General features: G+C 40.7%; 1 protein-coding gene and 1 pseudogene across 6 annotated transcripts in view; both read right to left on the bottom strand.

Moving 5' to 3' along the window:
• Positions 1 to 23,254, bottom strand: part of Tpp2 (tripeptidyl peptidase 2) — a 66,534-nt gene that overhangs the window by 17,425 nt on the left and 25,855 nt on the right. For 4 of the 5 annotated variants that reach the window (XR_002387419.2, XM_004858577.3, XM_013077326.3 and 1 more), the window contains exons 9-24: positions 21,738 to 21,865; positions 21,245 to 21,344; positions 16,392 to 16,540; positions 14,761 to 14,876; positions 14,053 to 14,221; positions 13,226 to 13,383; positions 12,466 to 12,542; positions 10,305 to 10,411; positions 9,035 to 9,189; positions 7,769 to 7,885; positions 7,452 to 7,552; positions 6,157 to 6,253; positions 5,180 to 5,317; positions 3,634 to 3,878; positions 3,300 to 3,378; positions 1,494 to 1,532 (exon numbers count right to left, since the gene is read on the bottom strand). Coding sequence is in view for 4 of the 5 variants with exons in the window: in XM_004858577.3 (XP_004858634.2) it covers positions 1,494 to 1,532; positions 3,300 to 3,378; positions 3,634 to 3,878; positions 5,180 to 5,317; positions 6,157 to 6,253; positions 7,452 to 7,552; positions 7,769 to 7,885; positions 9,035 to 9,189; positions 10,305 to 10,411; positions 12,466 to 12,542; positions 13,226 to 13,383; positions 14,053 to 14,221; positions 14,761 to 14,876; positions 16,392 to 16,540; positions 21,245 to 21,344; positions 21,738 to 21,865 (1,975 nt within the window). In the remaining variant the exon portion in view is untranslated. The remainder of the gene's footprint in view (positions 1 to 1,493; positions 1,533 to 3,299; positions 3,379 to 3,633; positions 3,879 to 5,179; positions 5,318 to 6,156; positions 6,254 to 7,451; positions 7,553 to 7,768; positions 7,886 to 9,034; positions 9,190 to 10,304; positions 10,412 to 12,465; positions 12,543 to 13,225; positions 13,384 to 14,052; positions 14,222 to 14,760; positions 14,877 to 16,391; positions 16,541 to 21,244; positions 21,345 to 21,737; positions 21,866 to 23,254) is intronic. The other variant, XM_004858579.3, reaches the window with a different exon arrangement.
• On the bottom strand, positions 16,681 to 20,214 carry LOC106010569 (26S proteasome regulatory subunit 4 pseudogene; annotated as a pseudogene). Its single transcript, XR_015443773.1, has one exon. The product of XR_015443773.1 is annotated as a 26S proteasome regulatory subunit 4 pseudogene (transcript).

Here is a 23,254-nt window from a genome sequence, read left to right as displayed (position 1 = left end):
TGAAGATTAATATTATATTTAATGCTATTTATGATCTGTTAAAATTAAATTCGTTCACATTACATATATGCATGTGGTTTTCTTGTAATTTGTCTGTGATGCTTATTTTCTAAATAAGAGCTTCACTGTGTGCTTGCTCTGAAGGGAGGAAGGAACAGGCAGATGTAACTCTTGCTGCCAAGCTCTTTATATGAAACTTTGCTGACCATCAAGTAATAATTTTATTCATTCATTATATTTCTACCCTGTACAAAGTAATCCAAACAAAACCCACTAAAATTCCAGAGGTTAGCCAAAACAAACAGGAAGAAAAAACCCGGCTATGATCTTGGTGATATGTGTCTTCTATTTTTAAGGGGGTCCTTGAATACCTCTTCCCCATTCTCCAAAGCAGTGACTTTCATATTATTTTTTTGTTTTACAACTCTCAAACTATTTTCAACACAACCCAAAAATGTACATGTTAACATAATGAAAAATTTAAAAAAATGCTTATATTCCTATAAATGAATTTACAAGACTCCCCCACATTCAGCTGAGAAATATTAGTCTTCTCGCTTATACCCAGAAAGATGATTTAGTTTGAACAAAGTATTCATCATTACATAACAAAAATTTCAGAGTATCTTTTAATAAAGGCATCTTATTTATTGTAAAATAGTGATTCCCAGTTCTATATCACTAAAAATTAAAAAACAAAGTTATCTTTTACTTATATCTTAAAACACTACTGATTCTCCTATGTAATACTTCCTACTTGAAAGAAAGAAACCACTGAAATGCTAAATGCTGTCAGTGAGGTTTTACCAAAGAGTCAGTGGGTCTTCATTTAACACATGTTCCTTTCTCTAGAAATACCTGAAGTAGGAATTGCCTTACTGAGACAAATTTGGCTCTGGCAGGCAATAAAGATGGTCTAACACACTGTAGAGAAGTTGAACAGGTCACTGCAGGTCTTAAAAATGTTTCTATTCTTAAACTTTAAATTTCTGTCCACAGTTCAAAATTATCTTCATTGCTCTTTTTGTCTCTGTCCTTGCAGAACTAGATAGATTCAAGAGGAGGGGATAAACTTCACTATAAAAAGTTGGCATATTTTATTATTCAATTAAAAAATGCTTTGAAAATTTAAAAAACTATGTGCTTTGGGCTCTATGGTTAAAATATCACATTCATCTTTTCATGGAACTTTAGATACAGAAAGTTTTAAATTTTCTTACTATCTGTAACAAGAAATGAACAGCATTACAATTTTTCTACATACACAGGAAAAATAGGGATTGTCTAGCAATTCATGGCTGGGGATAAAAACCTCTAGAAAAGGAACGTGCCAACATTGCTTGTAGGTAGAGCTAAGAGCATTAAACTGCAGAACATAAAGAAAGAAAACTAAGGGAGAGAATTTTTAAAAAAAGATTTATAAGGGACAGGAAAAAACTTTAATATGTAAATAAAGCTTTAAGATATTGTTTTTAAGAACTGACAATCAGTACCTTTTTAAATTTTCCTTGTCGTTTTGCTGCAGACTGCCCCTGGGAGTTAGAACGACATTCTGTAAGAAAACATGCATAAACTACACAGGATGGAGACACCACCTCGGTCTAAATTTCTTCCAATTTATATTTCACCGGTATGTGTCATAGTGCTCAGAAGGGTCAGCTCTGTGATCATAATGGCATGCTTTCAAAGAAAGCAACACTGCCATTTTAACTGCTTAAAGAAAAATGAACTCAAATATACTGTACTAAAATGTTTACAGCCTTTTATCTAAAATAGTGATCAAAGTCCATTGGTTTGGAAAATATTTTTTAAAATATTAAATTTAGCTGACAGTCTGCAGAATCTGATTTCAGAGAATGTCATGACAAACACAACCCTATAGAATTTTATAAAAAGCATCAGGGTTATTGTGAAAGTCAAACAGAAGTAAAACTGACAATTACCTTCCCAACTATGAAAAATATAAGAAATACAAAATTACTAGGCAAAGAATAAATAATATAATAAAGATTATAATTAACCCAATAGCTCTAGGTTACTTCTCCCCTCTAAGAAAGTCTTTCTAACTATAGCTAACTAATTATAATTAAAACCACTCATTTATAATTTAATTTCAAAATTTCCTCTAGAACAATACAACCAGGAAGTACTATTTCTGAATCACTAACTCTTTTTTTGTTCAACTTTTCAGAAGGAAGGGTCATGTGTCATTTGGGTGAAAATTCAAAGCTATAGCTTCATACCTAAAGCAGCTATGCTTCCTATGAAAAGACATCTACAAATAAAGATGACTGAGATTTCCTAAACAGTGCATGTATGAATTCCAGTAGTAATCACTGATTTACTTCAAATTATACTGAAGTCTGTATGCACAAATAGAATAAAATGAAATAAGACCCAAGAAATGTCATGGTAAACAATTTTTTCTAAGCACAAAATTCCCAAACTTTTCTTCAATGACAATAAACAAATAATATTAGTTCTGTAGTGACAAGAAATAAAATCTATTCATTTTGACAGCTTTTCTAGTTCCAGCATTAGGTAGCAGATTTAACTTAGCTCTCTAAGAACTGTAAGAATGACAACCTTTTGTGGTATAGAACTAAAGCAATTCTATGACAAAAGGTGACAGATCCACTTAAATACCATTCTCATCATAGATTCTGACGAAAACATAGATGGGAAAACCTGAGCAGATACTCATAAAGTTGTAACATTCATCTCCCAATTATTACAACCAGAAATTATTTCTTAAAAAAGCCTAATTTTGAAATTGTGAAGTAAAAGATAATGTGAAAGGAGCTATTTCATCTACATACTTATGAAAGATTCCAATAAGAGAAAGATCTGTACAAGTGTGAAAAATATTGTTCATTAGTAATAACTGTTCTGGTTGGATTTTAGAAGCAACCCAAGATAATATGATTTATTTCTATATCCCTAATATGTCAGTTAAAATTCTATAGCCTGTTGTAATTTTAAACATCTGATTTCCTTAAGCCAAGTTTAATTTGGACCTACATGTTTTGTAAGAAGTTCAAATATATCAGCCACTGAGCTAGGATAAAGTTCAGGGCCTGAGGATGTAGACTTTTGAGAAAGAACATTAAATATTTTTAAAATATGACACATTTTAAAAGAGAAGCAAATATTAATTCATCCTCTCTAGTAACGCAAGGACTCAAGGACTATCCCTCCATATTTTCTTTTACCCATACTGAAATGTGGAAATAATTCCCACTGTTAAAGAAATAAAGATTTGGAACTGGTAATTTTAGCGTAAAATGACTAATACTTACAGCTTTCTTGCCAAGTTCCGTCTTTGACAGGGTTAAGGACCCTGCAAGGTAGCATCCAGGTCCTGCCCCTTTCGGTATTCTAGTAAGAGAATTTAGGGTGGTGGTGGGGGGCAACAAAAGAGAAAGTTTCACAAAAATAATTCAGGGAAAAACATCAAATCATTCCCTACTTAAATAATTCCCATGTTTATGATTTCAAAAATCAGAGATAACTTCACCCCCAAATGGTAAATGGCCACATACTTACTGTGAATGCTCCCTAGTGTAATGACTCACGTTTGAACAAGCACAGCGCATTAATACAGGACCAAGTACCAGCAAGAGCATCACTTACTTGTCGTCAGGTAAGGCCGTGACGAAGAATGGCTGGTTGTACTTGGGCGGCAGTGTCAGGCTGCTCGCCTTCTTCTTGCCCAGAAGGGCAAGGCTGTGACTGTCGTGAATATCCAGGCCCAAGGTGTTGGACAAGCGGTGTGAGACTGTGAACGGGAGGTCCCTGAGGCGCTCCAAGTCACTGATCTGCTCGTGACGAATCTGTAGTCGGATTGTATAATCGCCTTTCTCCAATTTCAAAGAATACTGAGAAACAAACAGAACATTTGGGAAAAATAAACCAAGATGAAGGGAGAATGGGTCCATTTACGCAGCCAACAAGGTGCAAGCCACCACACACACAGTTACAAGACGATGAAGTCCCCAGTGAGGGGGCCGGCAAGCAGATGGCACCAGGGAGTCTGAGTGGCTCTCTGGGCACAGAGAGAGCAAAAGGGAGCTGAAGTCACTTCGGACTGACAGAACAGTCCCACATTCTGGGCTAAATCAGTGTCTGCTCAAGAATGATAAAAGCACTGGTCCTCAGAGACATGTACATATTGCCAAAAACGAGCAGAAGTGAGATGCTATGTACCATCTAAGACAAACACCGTGCATGTGTGTGCATGCACATGACCTCCAGAGACTGTTACATTATAACCAAAATGCTACACCTGTTTAATGTGACTAGGAAACATAGGAACCAACAAAGATCAGGGAATATAAAGCTATTCTGATCCACCTAGTTAACATGTTCTGAGAAGATTTTTAAGTCACCAAAAAAGACTGCACTAATCTAGTGCATGCAGAGATGACTGTTGCTTGCGGAGGAAACAAATATATACTTCCTTGCATGACTAACTGAAAAATCCTCCATGAATTATTTTCATTATTTAGCATGAAATTACAAATGTTACAGAAGCATCTTATTCTCTGTAACAAAATCTCAATTAGGGATGAAATTTCGACTAGTCATATGACTAAAAGACTTTTCCTTACAGTTATGAAATGAAGAAGAACATCTGAAGGCTCTAATAAACTGAAGCCACTGCTTTAATGGCCTCTCGACCCTACTCAGACCCGGATCCCTTCTGGGTGCTCACACACCTCAGACAATCTGTGGGGCCTCCTTCAGAAGGGGAGCACTGTGTAAGATGCTGCAGGGGAGCACATGCTGATCAATCTCCTGTAGCAGCAACAACCAAAAAGGCTATGCGGGCCAGGAAATGTCATCCTTTGTCTTCCTTTACCCTCCAACATGATCAGCTCAAATATACGCTGTCAGTTGTCAAAGTAGTTGTTCCTCAACAACTATAAGACTCAAGGGAGCCTCTCGTGGTTTGTGAAAACACTAGATGCAAAACTATGCTATCTTTAAAAACATAAATGTTGTCATAACAAGAAATCAGAGATTTATTAGTTCATCAATTAGCTTCAGTTAATTTAAAAAAAAAAAATCACTGCTGGACCAGGGATTTAGCTCAGTGACACTGTGCCTGCCTTGCAAGTGCAAGGTCATGTGTTTGATCCCTGGTACCAAAAAAAAAAAATCACTGTCAATTTTATACCTGATGTGGGTAGGCATCGCCTGAACCCATCTGTCTTTTGTTCTGGTCAAAAATAATCCACAGTTGACTGTCAAATTCTGACTCATATAGCAGTTCACACAGAAGTGGGCAGCTTGGAGTTACTTCTCCAATCTTGGGCTATTAAAAAAAAAAGATTATTTGATGTTATTTACATATTTCTAATATAAGATTTTTTGGGGGGTTACCGGGGATCGAACTCAGGACCCTGTGCTTACGAGGCAGGCGCAGTGTCACTGAGCTACATCCCTGGCCCTCTAATATAGATTTTTAAGTTACTGATGTAAGGCTTTCATTAAAAACTATTATACTTTTGTATAAAAAGTTTGCAAATGCAGAACATCTAGAATTTTGGCATCAATTAAAGGGACTTTTGCAAACTTTTAAAAGCACAAATTTGTATCCATTAATAAAGCAATAATCTTCAGATCTCTTCCTTATACAATTAGAATCTGACAATTCACTGAAATCTATTATCTCATCAACCTTAAAACCTGCTCAGTAGTTGTTTTATCAAAATCTTACCGATCCTAAGAAAACTCTTTGATCTAACATTTACACTGGTCTCAGTTATTTTCACCAGTCATTCCACTTAGGAGTTACTCTGATTTTTCACTCTTCCAATGCCTCCCTTCACAGAAAGCAATCAAGGCCAAAGGGCATAAGCAGAAAAAAATGTGGCATTTTGGAGTCCCCCTCCCCGCATCAATGGGCCAGTTATCACTGATTATACAAACTGAGGCTCAAAGGCCAGGTGACCACTAGATTACACTTTGTGATTTCACATCTGACTGGTATTTAGATCAATAGAATCACAATTTCCTAAGAACAATTCCAAGTTAACCAGTGTTAGTAACTTGACTCCATTTCACATACCATTTATAATATACCTCCATTTGTGATCTTATGACTCATGAAACACTGCAGTTCGTCACTGTGTGTAGCTGGCAAACACTTACTTGATGAAAGTTGTATGTCAGGACCATCTCATAAAGTTGACGGTTATTTGGCAAAACATCTCTTGATCCTAAAGGTTTTGTTTTTGCACTCACTGGGCTGTAATAAGGCAATTACAGAACTGATTCGATTCAAGAGTTCATTAAGTAAGCCATTAAATTATAAGAAACAAAAATCTATAACATGTTACCAAAAGTGAGAGATAAGCATTTGGGAAAACTCTCTTTGTAGCATACTTTATAATATTTTCGTCATGAACATATATAATTCTTTACTTCCTGAATCACAGCAATACAGTCAAAATTTTGCAATAAACATTATAAAGGCAATCTTTGCATGGTAAAAACATTTTCTAAGGGTGCAAACAGCTCTTAACCAAATTCCAGCACTAGGGTGACAATCAGGAACAGTGCTGAAGGACAGGTCTGACTTGTACCCTCCCATCCACATAGCCAACAGCACTGCACAGGCCACAGCAGCCCTGCAGCAGCTCCATCTGCCAGGGCCACACCTGGCCCTTGTCCTGACCCAAGGATTAGCATCTAATCTCAGTAACCTCTGAGGCAAGTTACTAAAATACAGACTTTTACAAAGGAGAACACTGAGATTGGGGGACTAAGATTTTAGTATAAAGATGTCAGCAAAATTTATTAATCAACTTTAAATGTAGTTGCAATTTTTGAGATTCAGGGGAAAAACATTAAGATGGTACAAGTTAGATACTCCTTCAGAAAATGGGAGGCTTTATTTTCATTGGTAATTCCAAAAGGCAGTGTATCTTTTAACACTCCCGTCACCGACTACTCTCCACAATGGGCTCTTGTGTACTTGTTACAAGGCCTCACACTGACAGGAGTTAAGGTCAGATCATGCAATAAAAACAAGGTATCTCTGAAGCACAGGCCCTGCTTCCACGCTGGGAGCTACTGAGGCACAAAGAGTAGAGTCCTCAAGCTTCTCCTATCTGTAAGACTTGCCAGCAGTATCATTTCGGAAAATGATGCACTAAGGATTGCAAACACAAAGTCAGATTCGTACTAACTCGCACGCTATTTCATGTCAAGACAGGAAAAGGCTAACACCCACTAGTCCTGAAGGGATCAACTGTGCTCTGCCCTGAGCTTGGCCAGTCAGGTGGGCAGCGAAGCTGCTGTTCCAGGGCTGCCTCTCCCAGAGCTCGGCAACTGGATCTCACCTCCAGTATGGACATGGATTACAAAGAGGGACCGTTTTCAAAGAGTGTCGGTGATTACCCCCACCAACATTCATCTCTAGCCCCCAAAACAATGAACAATACCGTAGCGTTTGGACCCAGCTCTTCAGAGTTATGCAGGGAGCCAGATCTTCATATTTTAAGGAAGACTGAACGTCAAAACGGTTGATTCCTTCTGATGCATGCTATAAAAGGTATTTAATAAATTAATTTCTCAAACTTTAACTATAAAGACATAACACTCTGCATCTGAAGTTTATACACACCAAGGAACAATGACTACTGCTATGTTTGGAACCATGGGTCAATTCCCCATGAAGGTCTAAAGCTAACCAATGAAATTATTTTCCAGTAACACAAATAAATGACATGAAAAATGACAGAAAGGTCACAGAACTTACAATGTTTAACTGAGGAGCAGTGCAGACTATCCCATGGAAAGAAATGGTATAATCGATATTGACATCACTGAGACTGGCCCACCACCGAGCAATACAAAATTCAATTGCTTTTCCACCCTGCAAAAAAAAAGAAAAAGAGGATAGATTACAATATATAACTCTTCTATTTTCCCTCAAATTATAAAATATAAATATTAGCTATTTCACAGTATTTAGTTTTTTACACATAGCAAGAAAACTCAAACTTTACCATTTATGCTAGGTATTGAGTCATATCTACATGGATGGATGTAGGCATTGAAATAGTTATCTACATAATCTTACTTTTTTATCAGAAAGATCTCGGCAGCTTTTGAAAACACACATAACACCAGTGAAAAAGTGGGATACAAAGTCGGGCCAAACGAATCGTGATGAGGAATAAGGCCAAGAGAAAGGCTTTCACCACTTCGTAAGGCGCAGGTGCGCTCCAAGGCACAACTGGCTTTTGGGCTCAGCGCTACCTACCTGGTGACTAAAACAAAATGAAACGATGGTCTCTTACACTCTTTTTCCCAGTTAAGAAATAAAAATATAGGGCCGGGGATTTAGCTCAGTGGTTCTGCCACCTGCCCCACAAGTGCAAGGACCCGAGTTTGATCCCCGGTACCAGGAAAAAAAAAAGAAAAGAGAAAAACTGTTCATTAGCAAGTTTAAAAAGAATTATCTAACAATGACAAGATACAAGAACACAAATAAAACTCTCAGGACAGGAGAGATGTGGGCAAGATACCCAACCCCCTCTGGGGGAGGGACTAGTCCTCACTGTTAAAGAGAAAGCTAAGGAGGGTTATCGAGCACTGCCTGAGGTAATCACCTGCGGAGCAGTAACAGGGTCACCTGTGAAGCAATGACCTCATTTCTTAAGAGTAGGACATTAAGGAAGTAAGTTTCCTAGGAAAAGCCTTGCCTAAGGTAATAAAACAATGAGGAACAGTTTAATTCAGCGTTCAAATTACCAAGTGTCAGAATCTGCCATATTAGCACTTCTTACTCAATTATTCAAGAGTTAAAAAGACATGAATTTTTACCTCCAAGACTCGGTTTTAAGAACCTTAATTAGACTACCCTGTCTTCCTACGTCATTTATTTTGGCATGAACAGAATGCACAGTCCCAAGGTACTCGGGGTACAAATGACACAGTGAAATTCAAATTCAAATGCTTGGTCTTAGCCCATACCAAACTGCACAGAAAGTTTGGGATTTTATCTGTTAGTTAAACTTACCAGGACAGGAAATGCTTCGGTCAGTGTTCCTTTTTCTGGAAGAGAGCAAAACTTGTAGAACTCGTGACTTCGATATGCTCTTTGCTTCACAAGCTGTACTGCATGAAGAACAAACTTGGCTGATACCTCAGAAGAACACGAACACACGGTAGCTTCTAAAAGGAGAAGGAAAGAGCAAAATTTTAGACTGTTCATCAAGGGACTTCAATATCTGTTTAGGGAAGAATGTATCCAGCATAACATGATATGCTCAGATGAAACCTTCATACAGTGTACTTCCTTAAAAACAAAGTAAAAGAATACTAATAAAGCTGGAAGGGTAGATGTCACCCTATGGGACATAAGCAAACAAACTGGTATTGAAATAAACCACCAGCACGGTGCAAACACCAGGGCACGGCAATCTGCCCCCAGACACACACACAATTATCCTCACTAGGTACCTTGTAAATCCCACCTTTCCTCTGGTTTTATCTGAGAACCAGTCAATTTCCATGAGGCTATAATTTTAGAAATCTCTTTATTTATTTTGCCCAATGCCATTACTATCACTTCCCTGCTAACCTTTCCCGGTCTCTTCTCCCTCTTTTGCTCTCTGTCCTGTTTATGGCAAGCCACCACCAGAACCACACTGCTAGGTTCCTGTGAGGCACAGCGGAGGCCAGCCAAAGCCACCGTGAAGCAGGCAGGACCCGAGGTTCATCTAAACCACACTCCACCCTAATCCAGGGAACCGAGGCAGGGCTCCACCTGTGTCCTCAAGGGCCCGTGGGCACACAGCTCTTGCAACCTAGGAAAGCCTCCCATTTCCTGGGACAGCAAGGGCCAGACAGGTGGACTGCGTACAGACAAATGATCAGAAGACAGTCTGGGAAACTAAAGACAATCAGCTCCTCCTAAACCAGGTCTCACACCAGTGATTTACTTCATTTTTGACAAAGTCGCAAAAAATGTTCATACACACACAAGTGATTTTATTATTTCATTTTCAACAAACCGAGAAGAGGTACATCTGTATTTACATGTAAGCATAAAAATGCACTCGGGGGTCCAAAATGTCGTTTCTAACAACTGTGCCTGTCTACCGTGTGGGACCCTGATGGGGCTGAACAAGATAACTGGTGTGAAATGCCTAACAGAGCCCACAGTCTCGAAGTATTCAGTAATGTCGGCTATTAACTTAAGCTGGGCTCACATATACGTGACACCAGCATTACAGAGCTGGAATAGACGGAAAAATAAATGGTCAAGTCAGACCACCCTTACTTACCCGCCCAGGTCGCGCCCTCGGGAACCTCAACAAAATGCCTTCGAATCTGACCAGGTTTAAAGTGCACATCTGTGAAGGCGAGGTCATAATGTGCAGACTCGTTCACCCTGAAAATTAACAAACATAACTGAATGTGACACTGTCGCAGAAAGAACTATGTTCACAGTAAGTTCACTGTTTTAAGACCTTGTGTTGCTCTCTGTTACAAACGGCTTACAAAACAGCAAGCGGAGTATTAGCCCAGCTCTGAGACACTTCAGCAGGATAGCAGTACAGATGATCCTTCTGCTCTGTCTACTTTATGATTTTAAGACACACACACACATTATAAACAGCTCCCTTTTGTGTTAAAGACTTTATAGTATTTACAGAATGTGCTAATTACCAGATTCTGGACTACTGTGAGTCCTAGATATTAAAAATCAAAGGTAATACTTTGTGTCACTGACCCTATCTTAGAGGTACGAGTCAAACAGGCAAATTAAGCCCCTCTTGCAGCTTTAAAATGCCCCCATGCTGTAAAACAGTAAGGATACACTACTTTCACAAGAAAGCAAAGAAATGTAAAAGTCAACTATCTGCTACAGAAACAAAGTATTATATATGTTAAAGTCAAGTTCATGTCAACATGATGGATTGTTTTTTTTGGTACCGGAGATCGAACTCGGGACCTTGCGCTTGCGAGGCAGGTGGCGGAGCCACTGAGCTAAATCCTGGGCCCAACATGACAAATATTTAATGAGTGTTTACAGTATCTAAGGCACTTTTACTCATGGCTTGAGATGTGACAACAGTAAAATAAGATCCTTTGTCCTAGACAAGCTAGGAAGGAGAGACACTCAGCTCTGGGAAGAAAGAAGCATTAGGGAAAATGGATGAAGAGTGCCCGGCTCACAAGAAGGGAGCTGGGAAGCTTTGAAGGGGCCGATGTGATCAGCTGGGATCGGACACACTGCCTTGCTGGGAATTCCACTCACTGTCTAGGGGACACATGACAGAGAAATCAACTGCTGCCCAGTTTTCCCATGTGAAAGTCACTCTTTAAGTTTGATCTCAACTTTACCCTATGTATCTCATGGGCTGAGATCTACTGCACTCTTAGTATCTAACCAAGAAACTGACTCAACAGAAACTTAATTCAGAACTTTCACTTGTTTTCAGTATTCTCACAACCTCAGTCTCTCCTTTCATCTGCTAAGCAATTTGTTGTGTTTTGTACACCCCATACAACGGGCTCCACGCAGGACAGGGTAAGATACAGTCTCTGCCTTCAGAGGGCTCACAAGTAGTATAAATTGAATAACAAGTTGCCACTTGCTGACTAACGTTTGTCCAGAGGTGTGCAAAGTGTCACCATGAAGAAAGACGGGGGGCTGGGAGTGTAGCTTAGTGGCACTGCACCTGTCTGGCAAGCACAGGGTCCTGAGTTCGATCCCGGGTACTGGGGGGACAGGAAGAGACTCCCTTCACTCAGGATGACTTGGAGTGAATCGGGTCACTTGGAACAAAGCAATCAGCTGTGCCTATGCACAAATCCCAAGGAAACCTGGAGCATCTGAGCAGAAAACTGTCCCAAACGTGTAACTGGGTGCATGGAACATCGGGGAGTGCTGGCTGGGGCTATCGGGAGGTCACTGTCTGCTCTTTTACGGAGCTTGAACTTGACCCTTGGAGCTGTAATGATCCACAATAGGGGTGTACTGTGAGTGAAGCTGAGATCTCTGGTTCCAGAGTGGACAACATGGAAAGCGAGGAGCCTGGAAACAGAAGGCGACTGGACAGGTGGAAGAGCCGGGAGGGAGAAGCGGCATCTCAGACACAAGGAGTCAGGAGGGAGGAGTGGCAGTGGACAAGAGAGCACTGTCAAGCACTGCGAGGGGTCAGGTAAGACGAAGGCCAAGCCTCTCCACTGAGCAAGGCGAGGCCATCAGAGCTTTGTCAGAGGCAGTTTCAGTGGAGAATCGTGGTCGATGCCAGGGACGACCCACTGTTCTCAGGTAACGGCTGACTGCATGCCACCTAGAATTCATGCTAGCTGGGAGCAGAACTAAATTCCAGTTACCTGGGTCTGGCCTATGATCCTTATAAAGTCCACACTATTCCACAAATAGCCATTTACAACTTGGATGCAACAGTAAGCTGCGAAAAACCTTTCACTTACTTTGCTGCTATCACTGCAGTGATTGGAACTCTGAACAGAGGGCCTGCATTAGGGGATGCTATGTCATAGCCACATACCTAGAAAAAAGAATGGCAGGTTTCAACATCCGTGAACGAACTTGGAAATAAGCAATAAAATGGAATATTCTAGTCACAAAATAAAGTAATCTTAAAATTTAAAGGTCCTAAACATAAGGTGACATCAGTATCTGAACATTCGGTCACATAATTAGTAAGAGCAAAAAGCTCAAATACATTTACATCAACCCTTGATTAACTGAGACTAATGGGAAAATGAGCCATCAAGTACAAAATGACTACATCTTCATTACTCTCAGCTGCAAACTGAGTACTACAGACAAACTAGTACTACAGACCACTTTGGAGGTAGAGACACTGTTACACCATTCCATGTTTACTCACAGCTATCGTGTGTTTAACAGATACTTTCTTAATCTGGGTATTAAAGGTAACTGGAGCTGGCACTCAGCTGAATCAAACGAGGGACAGATGACAGGGAAGACCTATGTGGAAAGTCTTGCTGTTAACAGCTTCTCTCCCCTGCCTCCTTCACACAAGGATTTAACAAGACATTCTTAAAATATCTGACTGCTTCAAAGAGGTGTAAAATCTGGCAAGCAAAAAGGTCTAGGTTCCTTTACAAGAAAATGACAGACTGCAAACACACTTGGGGGACTGTTTACTCCTAACTCTCAAACATTTTAAAAGATGAACAAAATGAAGGCTGAAGACACCAATACCTCTGTATAATGTAATCCTTCTCTCAAGCCTCTGGGATCCACACGTATGTTTATGTGTCTACACTGATTCATGAGTTCCAAATGGCTGGGACACTGGACCCAAGACGAATTTGAAGTTAAAGCTAAATGAAGCTGAAGGGATATTTTTTCTGAGTTTTCTGGCATTAAAAAGACCAAAAATCAAAATTAGCACTTTTGTCTCTCTTTTCCACTTTAAAAAGTTCTATCTTCTACCAAGATAATTTAGCAACTAGTTCAGGTAGCTGTAAAGTGGCCTAGACATGAACATCCAAAACCCCAGCCTAAATAAAACCAACACAGAATCTTTTTAGTATACTCATGAGATCTACTCATACTTCCACCAAACACTGCTACACCTTAAAATAAGTAGTTTCAGTGGGTATTTTAAGCTACTGTGTGCAGATAATAGCATCTGACTGACATAGAGTCACACACACAGGGATGACTCACACCTGAGCTGCAGTTCTCCCAGGTCGCTTTTAGGTCCCACTCTCACTGGAAAGCTCTGTCTTATATCCACTAGTAAAATGGGGAAAGAGAAGGAATTGGGTGTGTTACTGCCAATGTAATAAAACTGTGGGTCACTCAAGGTCCATTTCACCAATTTCCTTGGTAGCACAGATACTAACTGAATGGCCGCAGGGCTGGGATGACTAATTGCTCCAATACTTTCTTCTGAGACCATCAATGTTAAAACAATCACATTGCCAACTCAGAACGTTAGGCAGACAGCACTCTTGTATTATGCACCATTCACGGGAAGCATGAGTGTGGATATGTCCGCTTCTCACCAGCCTACTCCTTACCGGTGTTCTCTGGAAATACAGGCTCAATGCCAACACCATGATCTGAAGGTGCAGCCACCTGAACAGGGTCTCGGAGGTAGATGCCACGGTTATTTCCAACAGTGACTGTAAAACCTAATCTATTAGCAAATGATGTATTCTGAACGAGGTAGTCATATGCTTTATCGACCTAATCAAAGGAATATAAGCAAGATAGAGGTAAGATATAAATGGTTGAGTCAAGAAAATAATTTATTGCAAATTACCAACCAACCTTTCAATTACTGCAAAGTGTAAGCAAAAGATAGTTTCTATATACAGTTCTCTGAACTGCCCAATAGCCCAGCTGAGAGGGCAATTCTACAGTTTTATTCAAAACAGCAGTCTAATTCCCACTGGGGGAACCCTTTATGTCACACCTCACTCACACTGTTCCCTCAAGAGACCAAATCCAGAAACTGATCCACATGCCATTATGACTGATCAGTTTTTCTTTTACTTTGCTGCACTGAATTGCCAACCTTTCCATGTCCTTCATGTTTCTGCATCTTAGCACAACAACTTGGTCTGAACTGTAAAAATTTCTTTTTATATCCTTTTTGCTTGCAGTTCTATAGCCATACAATGTACAATTCATAAATACTAAGTAAGCTGCAATATTATTGTCCAGTGATATCTAAGATATTATCTTAATGATGCCTTACAACTAGCTTTCCACATTGACAATACCTGAATAATACCATGTCCTTGGGCAAATACTTCTATATTTTCAGCCTTCACTGCAGTGTTTTCTAGCGCTCTTCTGACTGAATGAACCGTATAGTCAACATTATTAGCTTTCAGACCTAAAATTAACAAACAAAAGCAGGAAGTGTTAGAGTCCACTACTTGAGACTCCAGTATGGTGAATGCAACCTGTCTGCTTTACATGTCTTGTGTTTCCACACTCACACTGAGCAGTCTGACTCAAGCTGCACATAACACAAAGACCTGATCCAACAGAGAAGAGTGCGTACCGTTCTTCAGTGGCATTAATGCAGGCTGTGGTGACAGAAATGTATGAAGGTGACACCTAGAGGCATCAGAATAACTTTCTCTAAAACATTAGACTGGCCAAACACTATGGTTTCTGGCAGCAATTTTCAAACCAGATACAAGTTATAAACACCAGAGAATTTAGGCAAAAAACCAAAATGAACAAACAAACAAACAAAAACCAATTAAGCAAGAATCAGAATCTGTCAGGCCTCGATCTCAGAGACTGATCCTTACTGAAAGCTTCCCAGCTGATTCTAGCATGCAGGTAAGAAGCGAGAAGTTACAGAAGCCAGCAATTCCTCAGTTCTGTATTACTGGCTGTTGTTAGAGAAAAGACATTCTTGTCCTCTGCAGAGCTCATCACATTTTGTAAACAAGTAATGATATAAAGTAAGCAAACAACATAAATACAGAAACATTATAACGTTACAAGGACAAATCAAGGAAGTAACCGATTTTGTCCGTAAGAACCCAAAAAGACAAAGCGCCATCAGAGGAACTGGTAGATGAGCTTGGTCTTAGAGAATGCACAGGAATTTACAAGGTAAAAAGAAACAAATAGAACCCACAAAGCAGACAGGACTTACAGTAGGAAGAGAGAGCAGAATGCCTAGAGAGAGAGGTACAGGAGACCAACCCGAAACACCTAGCGAGGCTGACCTGGACCACAAACAACGGGACGGCCGCAGCAGGGCTCGTCCTGAGTCCAGACTAACCGCCCAAGCAAATGGCACCTGACTACTGGCTTGTGCTGTAGCTCTCTGACCCCACTGTGGATGAGCCACGCCAGGGAGACTGTGGCAGGAGAGACAGTTATGGTTGTCAGAAAAGGGCGAAAAACGGAGGCTGGGAGAGGTAAGTTTTGAGTGGGACATTTTTGAGATGGGACCTTCACAACAGCCTGCGAGCCGGATTCTACGTGATTCCAATGACACTAATACTGCATACCACCCTAGCAATCCCATCTGTCTCTATTTTAGTTTACTCCATACTGGTTAACTTCGAACATGTAATACAAGTGTTTTGTTCAAAGTGTGTCTCCCTAAATAAAAGCTCCAATGGACAAGGTATTTTTGATGTTCTGTCCACTGATTTAACCCCAAATTAAAATACTGCTTGGTAATCATTAACACCAGGCAATCAATAAATGTATTTGCTGAATGAAAACACGTTCAAATTATCATCACCACATAAATCACTCTGTTCTAAACTTTATTTTGTGACCAAGACATTCATTACCGATCCCACCACATGCTCTCCTACCACGAGAACTTGGCAAACAATCTCCCATTTGGAGAGAGAGGAATAAGCAATGACCTTACCTGAAAGTATCAGGGCAATGCCTCCACATGCATTGGGGGAAGACATAGATGTCCCGTTCATTAGCTGCGTCCCCCTCAATGTCCAGTTAGGAACAGAAGCAATGGCTCCTCCTGGTGCGCTGATACTCACGCCAAGGGCCCCATCAGCACTAAATGAAAAGCCATTGGAGTCTGGTTACGATGGTGAAACCTGGATGTTTATGGGCATTCCTAAAAAGCCCGCTGGTCAAACCACCTGTATTCCAATTCTATGGGTTATCTGGAGTCATTCCAAGTAATGACACAGATATTATTGTAAGAAATCAATGGGGTAAAATACCCAGCACAGCTATTTCCTCTTCAGGCAGCATGTATTTTTTTTTTCTGTGTATGTATCTGGGTTTACAGGTGACAGGTTGGAGGTGTCAGGCATACTGAGAGGAAAACAAGTGCTCTGACCCCTTGATAGATCTACTTCTCTCCATAAGAGAAATTCTTTAGTTTGTTTAAAGTCTAATATAGTATTGTACAATAGAACATAATATGGGTTGAATTTGTCATTTAAAATTATGTAAGAGCTACATTTAAAAAGGCTGAAAAGAGACAAGTCAATTTTAAAGCTATATTTTACTTAACAGGACACATCTAAAATATTTACAACATGTAACTGTCGGAAAACAAGGGGTTAGTTTACTTTCTTTTTTGCACTAACTCTTCAAAATCCAGTGCATATTTTAGTTATAGTACACCTCCACTCAGACCAACCTCACAAGGTGGGGGCTGCCATTCTGGACACCTCAACTTTAAGAGGACTGTTCAGGTGAGGGCTTTGGCAAACAAAGTCTAATATTAGAGTCAGACAACCCTTGGTGTTCATGACCACACTGCCATTTAACACAAGCTCTGTCCTCTGTCCCAAGGAAAGAAGTAACATGACACATTACTTCCCCAGGAAGGCTGCTGGATGGACTCTTCCTCTACAACACTCCCCCAGTGGAGCAAACTGTTTTTAATCTTGGCTAGAAATACTAGGGCAATTTGATTTCACATTTTTATAGAGAGCTGAAAGCAATACACACATTGAGACCTAGAATGATTTTTACTTTCTTGCTTGCACTATGTATATTATCTACCAATGTTCAAAATGAACACCGGGTATTTTATAAATACAAAAAAGTAACTGCAAAGAGCCATGAATTTTAACTACTCTCTACTGCCCTTTATTGATCTGCCACTAGCATGTACAATGCCTAATAATCATAAAGCATTCCTAAGTCTTTAAATCAGTACTCTACAAATGAGTTTAATGAAATGTCAATGTGTTTCCTTAAAATTAAAAAAATTAGTGATATTTTCCTCTCAAATTACCATATATAATAAAAATTCATTAGACATTATTTGATAACAAGTGGAAACACCAGGAAATCAAGTAGATGCTGTATGTTTGATGTTCAATGCTTATGGAGAGATAATAGTTTCCAAAAAGCACTATGAAATCTATTCCATTCAATGACCATTAGATCATTCTGTATCTTATACTCTAATAGATGAATCTAATAATTGGACCAAGTATCTGCAGATATTTCATGTGTATTAATAAATGTGACATAAATTCAATTCTTAGAGCAAATGGTTTATGAACTAGTATGTTTTAATGTTTCCCTCGTAAACAGTACAAATGAACCCTTTGGCATTTACTTAAAATAATTCTTTATGCACTTTTTGTTTTGTTTCTTGATACTAGAGATTGAAGCCAGGGCCTCATGCATGCTAAGCATGTACTCCATGGAGCTACACGCCCAGCTCCAAATATAATTCTTTATGCAATTTATGGCACATGATTGGAAAAGGCTGGCTTAAACACCCTCTAATAATTTGTTTTTGTACTGACTATAACACAAAACTTAAAATTTCAGAATCAATTTAAAAGTAACAAGTTTAATAATTTAATACTTTTATTAACCGAACATAAACGACATAAACCTCTGCTAACTTTTGTTTTTAATTTCTCCTCACTCTTCTTTTTTTATTTGTGAAAGAGCATACTTTATTGGGAAGCAGAAAGCAAGCAGCACAGTGACCACAGACAAGGACACCCGGTAGGCACCCACATGTCACACTGGGGAAGACACGCCATGTTCTGCCAATAAAAGTCAACTGGAACACGGTCTCCCTTGGGGCACCTTCCCTAACCTCCTCCTCCTCACTAGCGATACAGCCCCTCGGGGTGCCTTCCTGTTTCTTATAAGGAAATTTTCTTTACATTTCTTGGTCTTCATTCGTTGTTTTCATTCTGTGTTCTCTCAAAGCATCAGGCCAACTTCTGTACAGACTGCGTTGATGTCAGCACCAGAGAGATCATCCTTTGCCATGATCAGGTCGTCCAGGGTCACATCATCAGCCGGCGTCATCCTGCTTGTGTTCATCTGAAAGATGGGCTTCTTAGTCTTTTCATCAGGCAGGGGGAACTCGATCTTCCTATTGACGTGCCCTGGTCTGATCAGTGCTGGATCCAGAGTTTCTATTCGGTTTGTGGCCATGATAACCTTCACGTCTCCCCGTGAATCAAATCCATCCAACTGGTTCAACAGTTCCACTACTGTTCGCTGATTTCCCTCCCACCTCCAGAGTTTGAATCATACCTTTTGGTCCCAATGGCATTGATTTCATCAATAAACACGATGGATGGTGAGTGTTCTTCAGCAACTCAAAATAATTCCCGGACAAGTTTGGGGCATGACCCACATCCTGAAAGAGTTCAGAGCCAACCACTCTCAAGAAGGTGGCCGAGGTTTGGTTTGCTGCTGCTTTGGCGAACAAGGTTTTACCTGTGCCCGGTGGATGGCAAAGAATGACTCCTTCAGGGAGCTTTATACACATCTCATAGTGTTCAGCATGGGTGAGAGGAAGCCCCACAGAATCCTTATTTCCTGGATTTGGCTGTCCAACCCACCACTGTCAGCACAGGTTTCCTGGGGACCTTTTCCACCGTCATCACTGTGTCACCCATCAGCGCCCATCATGGAAGCACCTTACGGCTGGGCAGGCCTGAGCAGCCTGGTTCCAGCAGACCCTCGCCCACGTGCAGAAGGATGCTGACGATGGCATGACTGTCATTGATGGTCTCTTCCAAGGCTCCTACCGACCTTGGGGTCCCCCTCAGATCATCCTCCTTTGACCTTTCCTCCTCTTTTCTTCTCATGGTTTCATTTGTTCCTGATTCCTAATAAATTCTTCCTCCGTGAGAAGACAGTCTTTAGTCCTCTCTAACTTGAGTAGTTTACGCGGCACCAAGTGTGCGCTGTCCCCAGTGGCAGTTTGTCAGCAGCATCTGGCCCCTTTGTTTTCTTCTTCTTCCTTCCCGCTCGAGTTGGTACAGGAGGTTCAGATTTCTTTTCCAAGGCAGGCAGCGGCACCACTGAGCGAAATCTCCGGCCCTAATATTTCTCTTTCTTGTCCTTGTCATCCTTACTACCCCTAGGACCATGACCACCACTCTGACTTTGACCCCAGTTCCTCGAGGAGCTGCCCGTGCTGGCGTGTGGAGCCGAGGCTGGTGGAGCAGCAAAGCTGGTGAAGTGGCAGGATTTCCCTTCGCCCTCTCGGGGACCCTCCACGCTGAGCCCCCCGCCAGGCCAGTGGGTCGGACTTGAGCGCTTTCTCTGGGAGCCTCCATGGGCTGGGAAGGCTGGGCCCATGAGAGCGGAGAGGGCTGCTGACTTCCTCTGACAGCGCCTAGTTTTCTCGCTACGGGCCGCTCCGACCACTCAGGACCTCGGCCAGCAGCCGAAAACCTGTCACTCACCACCTTCCTCCTCCTTGCTCTTCCTCAGTGACATTCGCTGGGCTGAGGAGGGCGGCTCACGGTGATGGGACAGCACAGTTTTCTGACGCCCAGGGAGACCCACAGCCTGACTGTTTTCAAAACTAACCAACAGTTTATAATAAGTTAAGGAAATGAGCTTACTTCTTAAAAAATTACCTCAGAAGACCAGGAAGATACATATAATTCAGAGAATTTATTATCACATTCGCTTTGTCAACCAATTTTCTAATCTTCTCTTCCAGTATTGCTGCTACCATCTATTTTATACTTCAAACATACCCAGTGATTTATTTCCTTCAATGCCACTAAATTAGTTCAGGGTAATGAATCAGTTATACACTAAAACCTGCAGATCTTTGCGTTCTTGCTCTACTTGCCCCACTGAACTCCCCCTTTCTCTCAATACCCTACCCATTCTTCAAGGACAACTCCAATGCCTCTTCCTCCTCCAGCTCCCCCGACTGCTCCTCCTCTGCCGTCCCAGCACCAACAATGGCATTCGCAACTCAGATCACAGCCTGTGCTTTCATGCCTCCCACTGCAGGCAGTACCATGTCTGCTGAACTAAGCTCTTCTTCTAAGTTACTCCAAAAAAGTAAAGGGATGAGGTAAAATAGGCTTTATTTTCCAGAGGGTGCCTGTACTCACTGATGTCAGAATGAGGGCTTATAAAGATTAGGACTAAACCCTGAGAAAGACAATTATTTCCTGGAATCAGACAAATATAGTTCAGAGGCTGTCAGGACCAAAACAGATGAATGGCACTTGTCAACCAGAACTTTCTTACTCGTGAATTGCACACAAAATGTTCAAAATAGGTTATAATCTGTACTTAGGTATGCAGCTCCATCACTGATGCTTTGCAAAAAGCCAAGGGCCTTGGTTTCGGCAAAGTTCAAACATTAGCATCATTTAAACTAAGGCCCTCAGTACTTACTATTGAGAACTCTGCCCTTCCGAAGCGTGAAAGTAATGTAAGTATTAGCCACATAGCCGCGTAACTAGTCTGGTGAACGTGCGCATGGCGTCACGCAGCACTGGGTCCTACCTGGGGCCTCTAGAAGACCACGTGTATTGATTCGCAGGTAACTTCTCCCTCAGGGAGTACTCCGCAACCATCATATCAGGAGAAACGTAAGCACCGACACCTGTAGGGCACATCTGTCATTAACAGAAGGACACAAAATAGACCTACTGGATCCTAATTCTCCCAAGGAAATTCCACTGTTCATATGGGTAAACTGCTGAGTATTTACACCAGTTCTTTCGTGTACAATGGAAAGATAAAAATAACTAACGTCAGGATTCTTACATGGGTGACATAACAATCTACCAAGAAGCACGCATCTGTACTTCCGCTACACCACTTATTCCAGTCTTCTTTAAATTACAGTAAATTGTACATACGTTGGTTCTCCATGCTAGACTTTGTATTAATGATCAGTAGTGTACTGCACATAGGAGTAATACAGTTAGCATGTGATTGTGGCCTTTTTTTGGTTTCTTTCTTTTTAAACGTATTTTTAAAACAGGAAACTAACCTATCACACTTGATGTAGTTCCACCTGGACATCCCACTGTAGAAAGACACGGACCATTATTTCCAGCACTTGAAACATAAATTATATTATGCTTCCATACTGCTTCATTAATTACTTCACAAATTCTCCTGGAAAAGATTATTCCTTTGAGTAAATAAAATGGTCTTGTTTTTACTTACAGAAAAACAAATTACAATACAGGTTTCAAACTGCAGAACTGAAACAGTAGGCACATGTGAGGGGTGAGCATGAGAAGCACTCAGCGCTTTCTCCACTATCAGTGCTCAGTTACTACTCCCCGAGGCAGTCACTTTTTGGTGGGACACTATATAACCGTTCCAGGTGACATACTCCAGTCGGGCTGAGTGTAGAGAGGAGTCATGAAGCCAGATTAAATACGTAAAAAATGTACTAAATACTAGCACTAAAAATATTAGTACTAAATACCAGTACCAAAATATTGGCAGTGATTGGGCATCTTTGGCGGCAAAGATAAAGAGGTAATAAGACACTAGAAAGAATACAGGATTTTAAGATGTAAGAAATCTGGTTAAAGGCTAGGGATATAGCTGAGTGGTAGAGCACTTGCTGACATTAATGAAAAGAGATGAGAATGGAGTTAATACAATAAATCACAGGACCAAATGGCCCTCCACAGCCCTAAGTGTGAATATTTGGGCAAAGAAAGAATACTAGGGGAAGATGAATTTAAAAGGATAAAAGTAAAAGGAGAAAAAGAAATATACTTAGGCGAAAAAGGCAATAAGGCAAAAAGAGAAGGGGCAAGACTGCATTAAAGAAAGCAATGACTGAAGAACCACTGGGTGCATGTTACAAGGGCAGTAATATCTCACAAGAAGCCTTGTACCAGTTATTTGAAAAAATTAAATCTGAACAGCAAACTACAGTGTAGCTTGGCAAAATTTCCATCTTTTTTTTTTTGATGGTAGTGGGGACAGAAGTTTGGCACTGAGCTATATCCCTGGGCCTTTTATTTTTATTTTAAAACAGGGTCTTGCTAAGTCCCTAAGCCACTCAAATTTGCAATCTTCCCACCTCAGCCTGCCAGAGTGCTGGGATTAAAGGCTGTGCCACCATACCCAGCTAAAATTTCCATCTCAGAAGAGCTTTATTAAACTGCTTCAGAAACAGATGACTGGTATGTTTTAATGGCCTGGTGGTGGGAGCAGGGGAGAGATTGCAAAAAGTTAGTATCTGAAATAAAGTAACTTCAAATAGTTATTATTATGAAGCAAAAGAGGTCTGTGATATCAGGTCAAGGCCACAACACTGGATCTGGAGTAAAAGACACTGATGACACAGAGAGGAGGGGTATAGGGGTGTGAGACACACTGCAATGGACCAGGGAGACAAGGAAGCCGAACAAGCGGAGACAGGGAATACACACAACCAACAGCAGTTTTGCAGGTCAGACGTCACCGAAGGGAACAGCATGCTTTCAGCAGGTCTGGGGTCTGTACCCTACGGACCACTGAAGGAAGGTTCCGGTACTTGTG

Source organism: Heterocephalus glaber, unplaced genomic scaffold (genome assembly GCF_053883595.1).
Source record: "Heterocephalus glaber isolate CG9 unplaced genomic scaffold, H.glaber_assembly_v1.0 deba00001579, whole genome shotgun sequence".
Taxonomy (NCBI): Eukaryota; Metazoa; Chordata; class Mammalia; order Rodentia; family Bathyergidae; genus Heterocephalus; species Heterocephalus glaber.
This window is presented reverse-complemented; position numbering and strand designations above follow the sequence as displayed.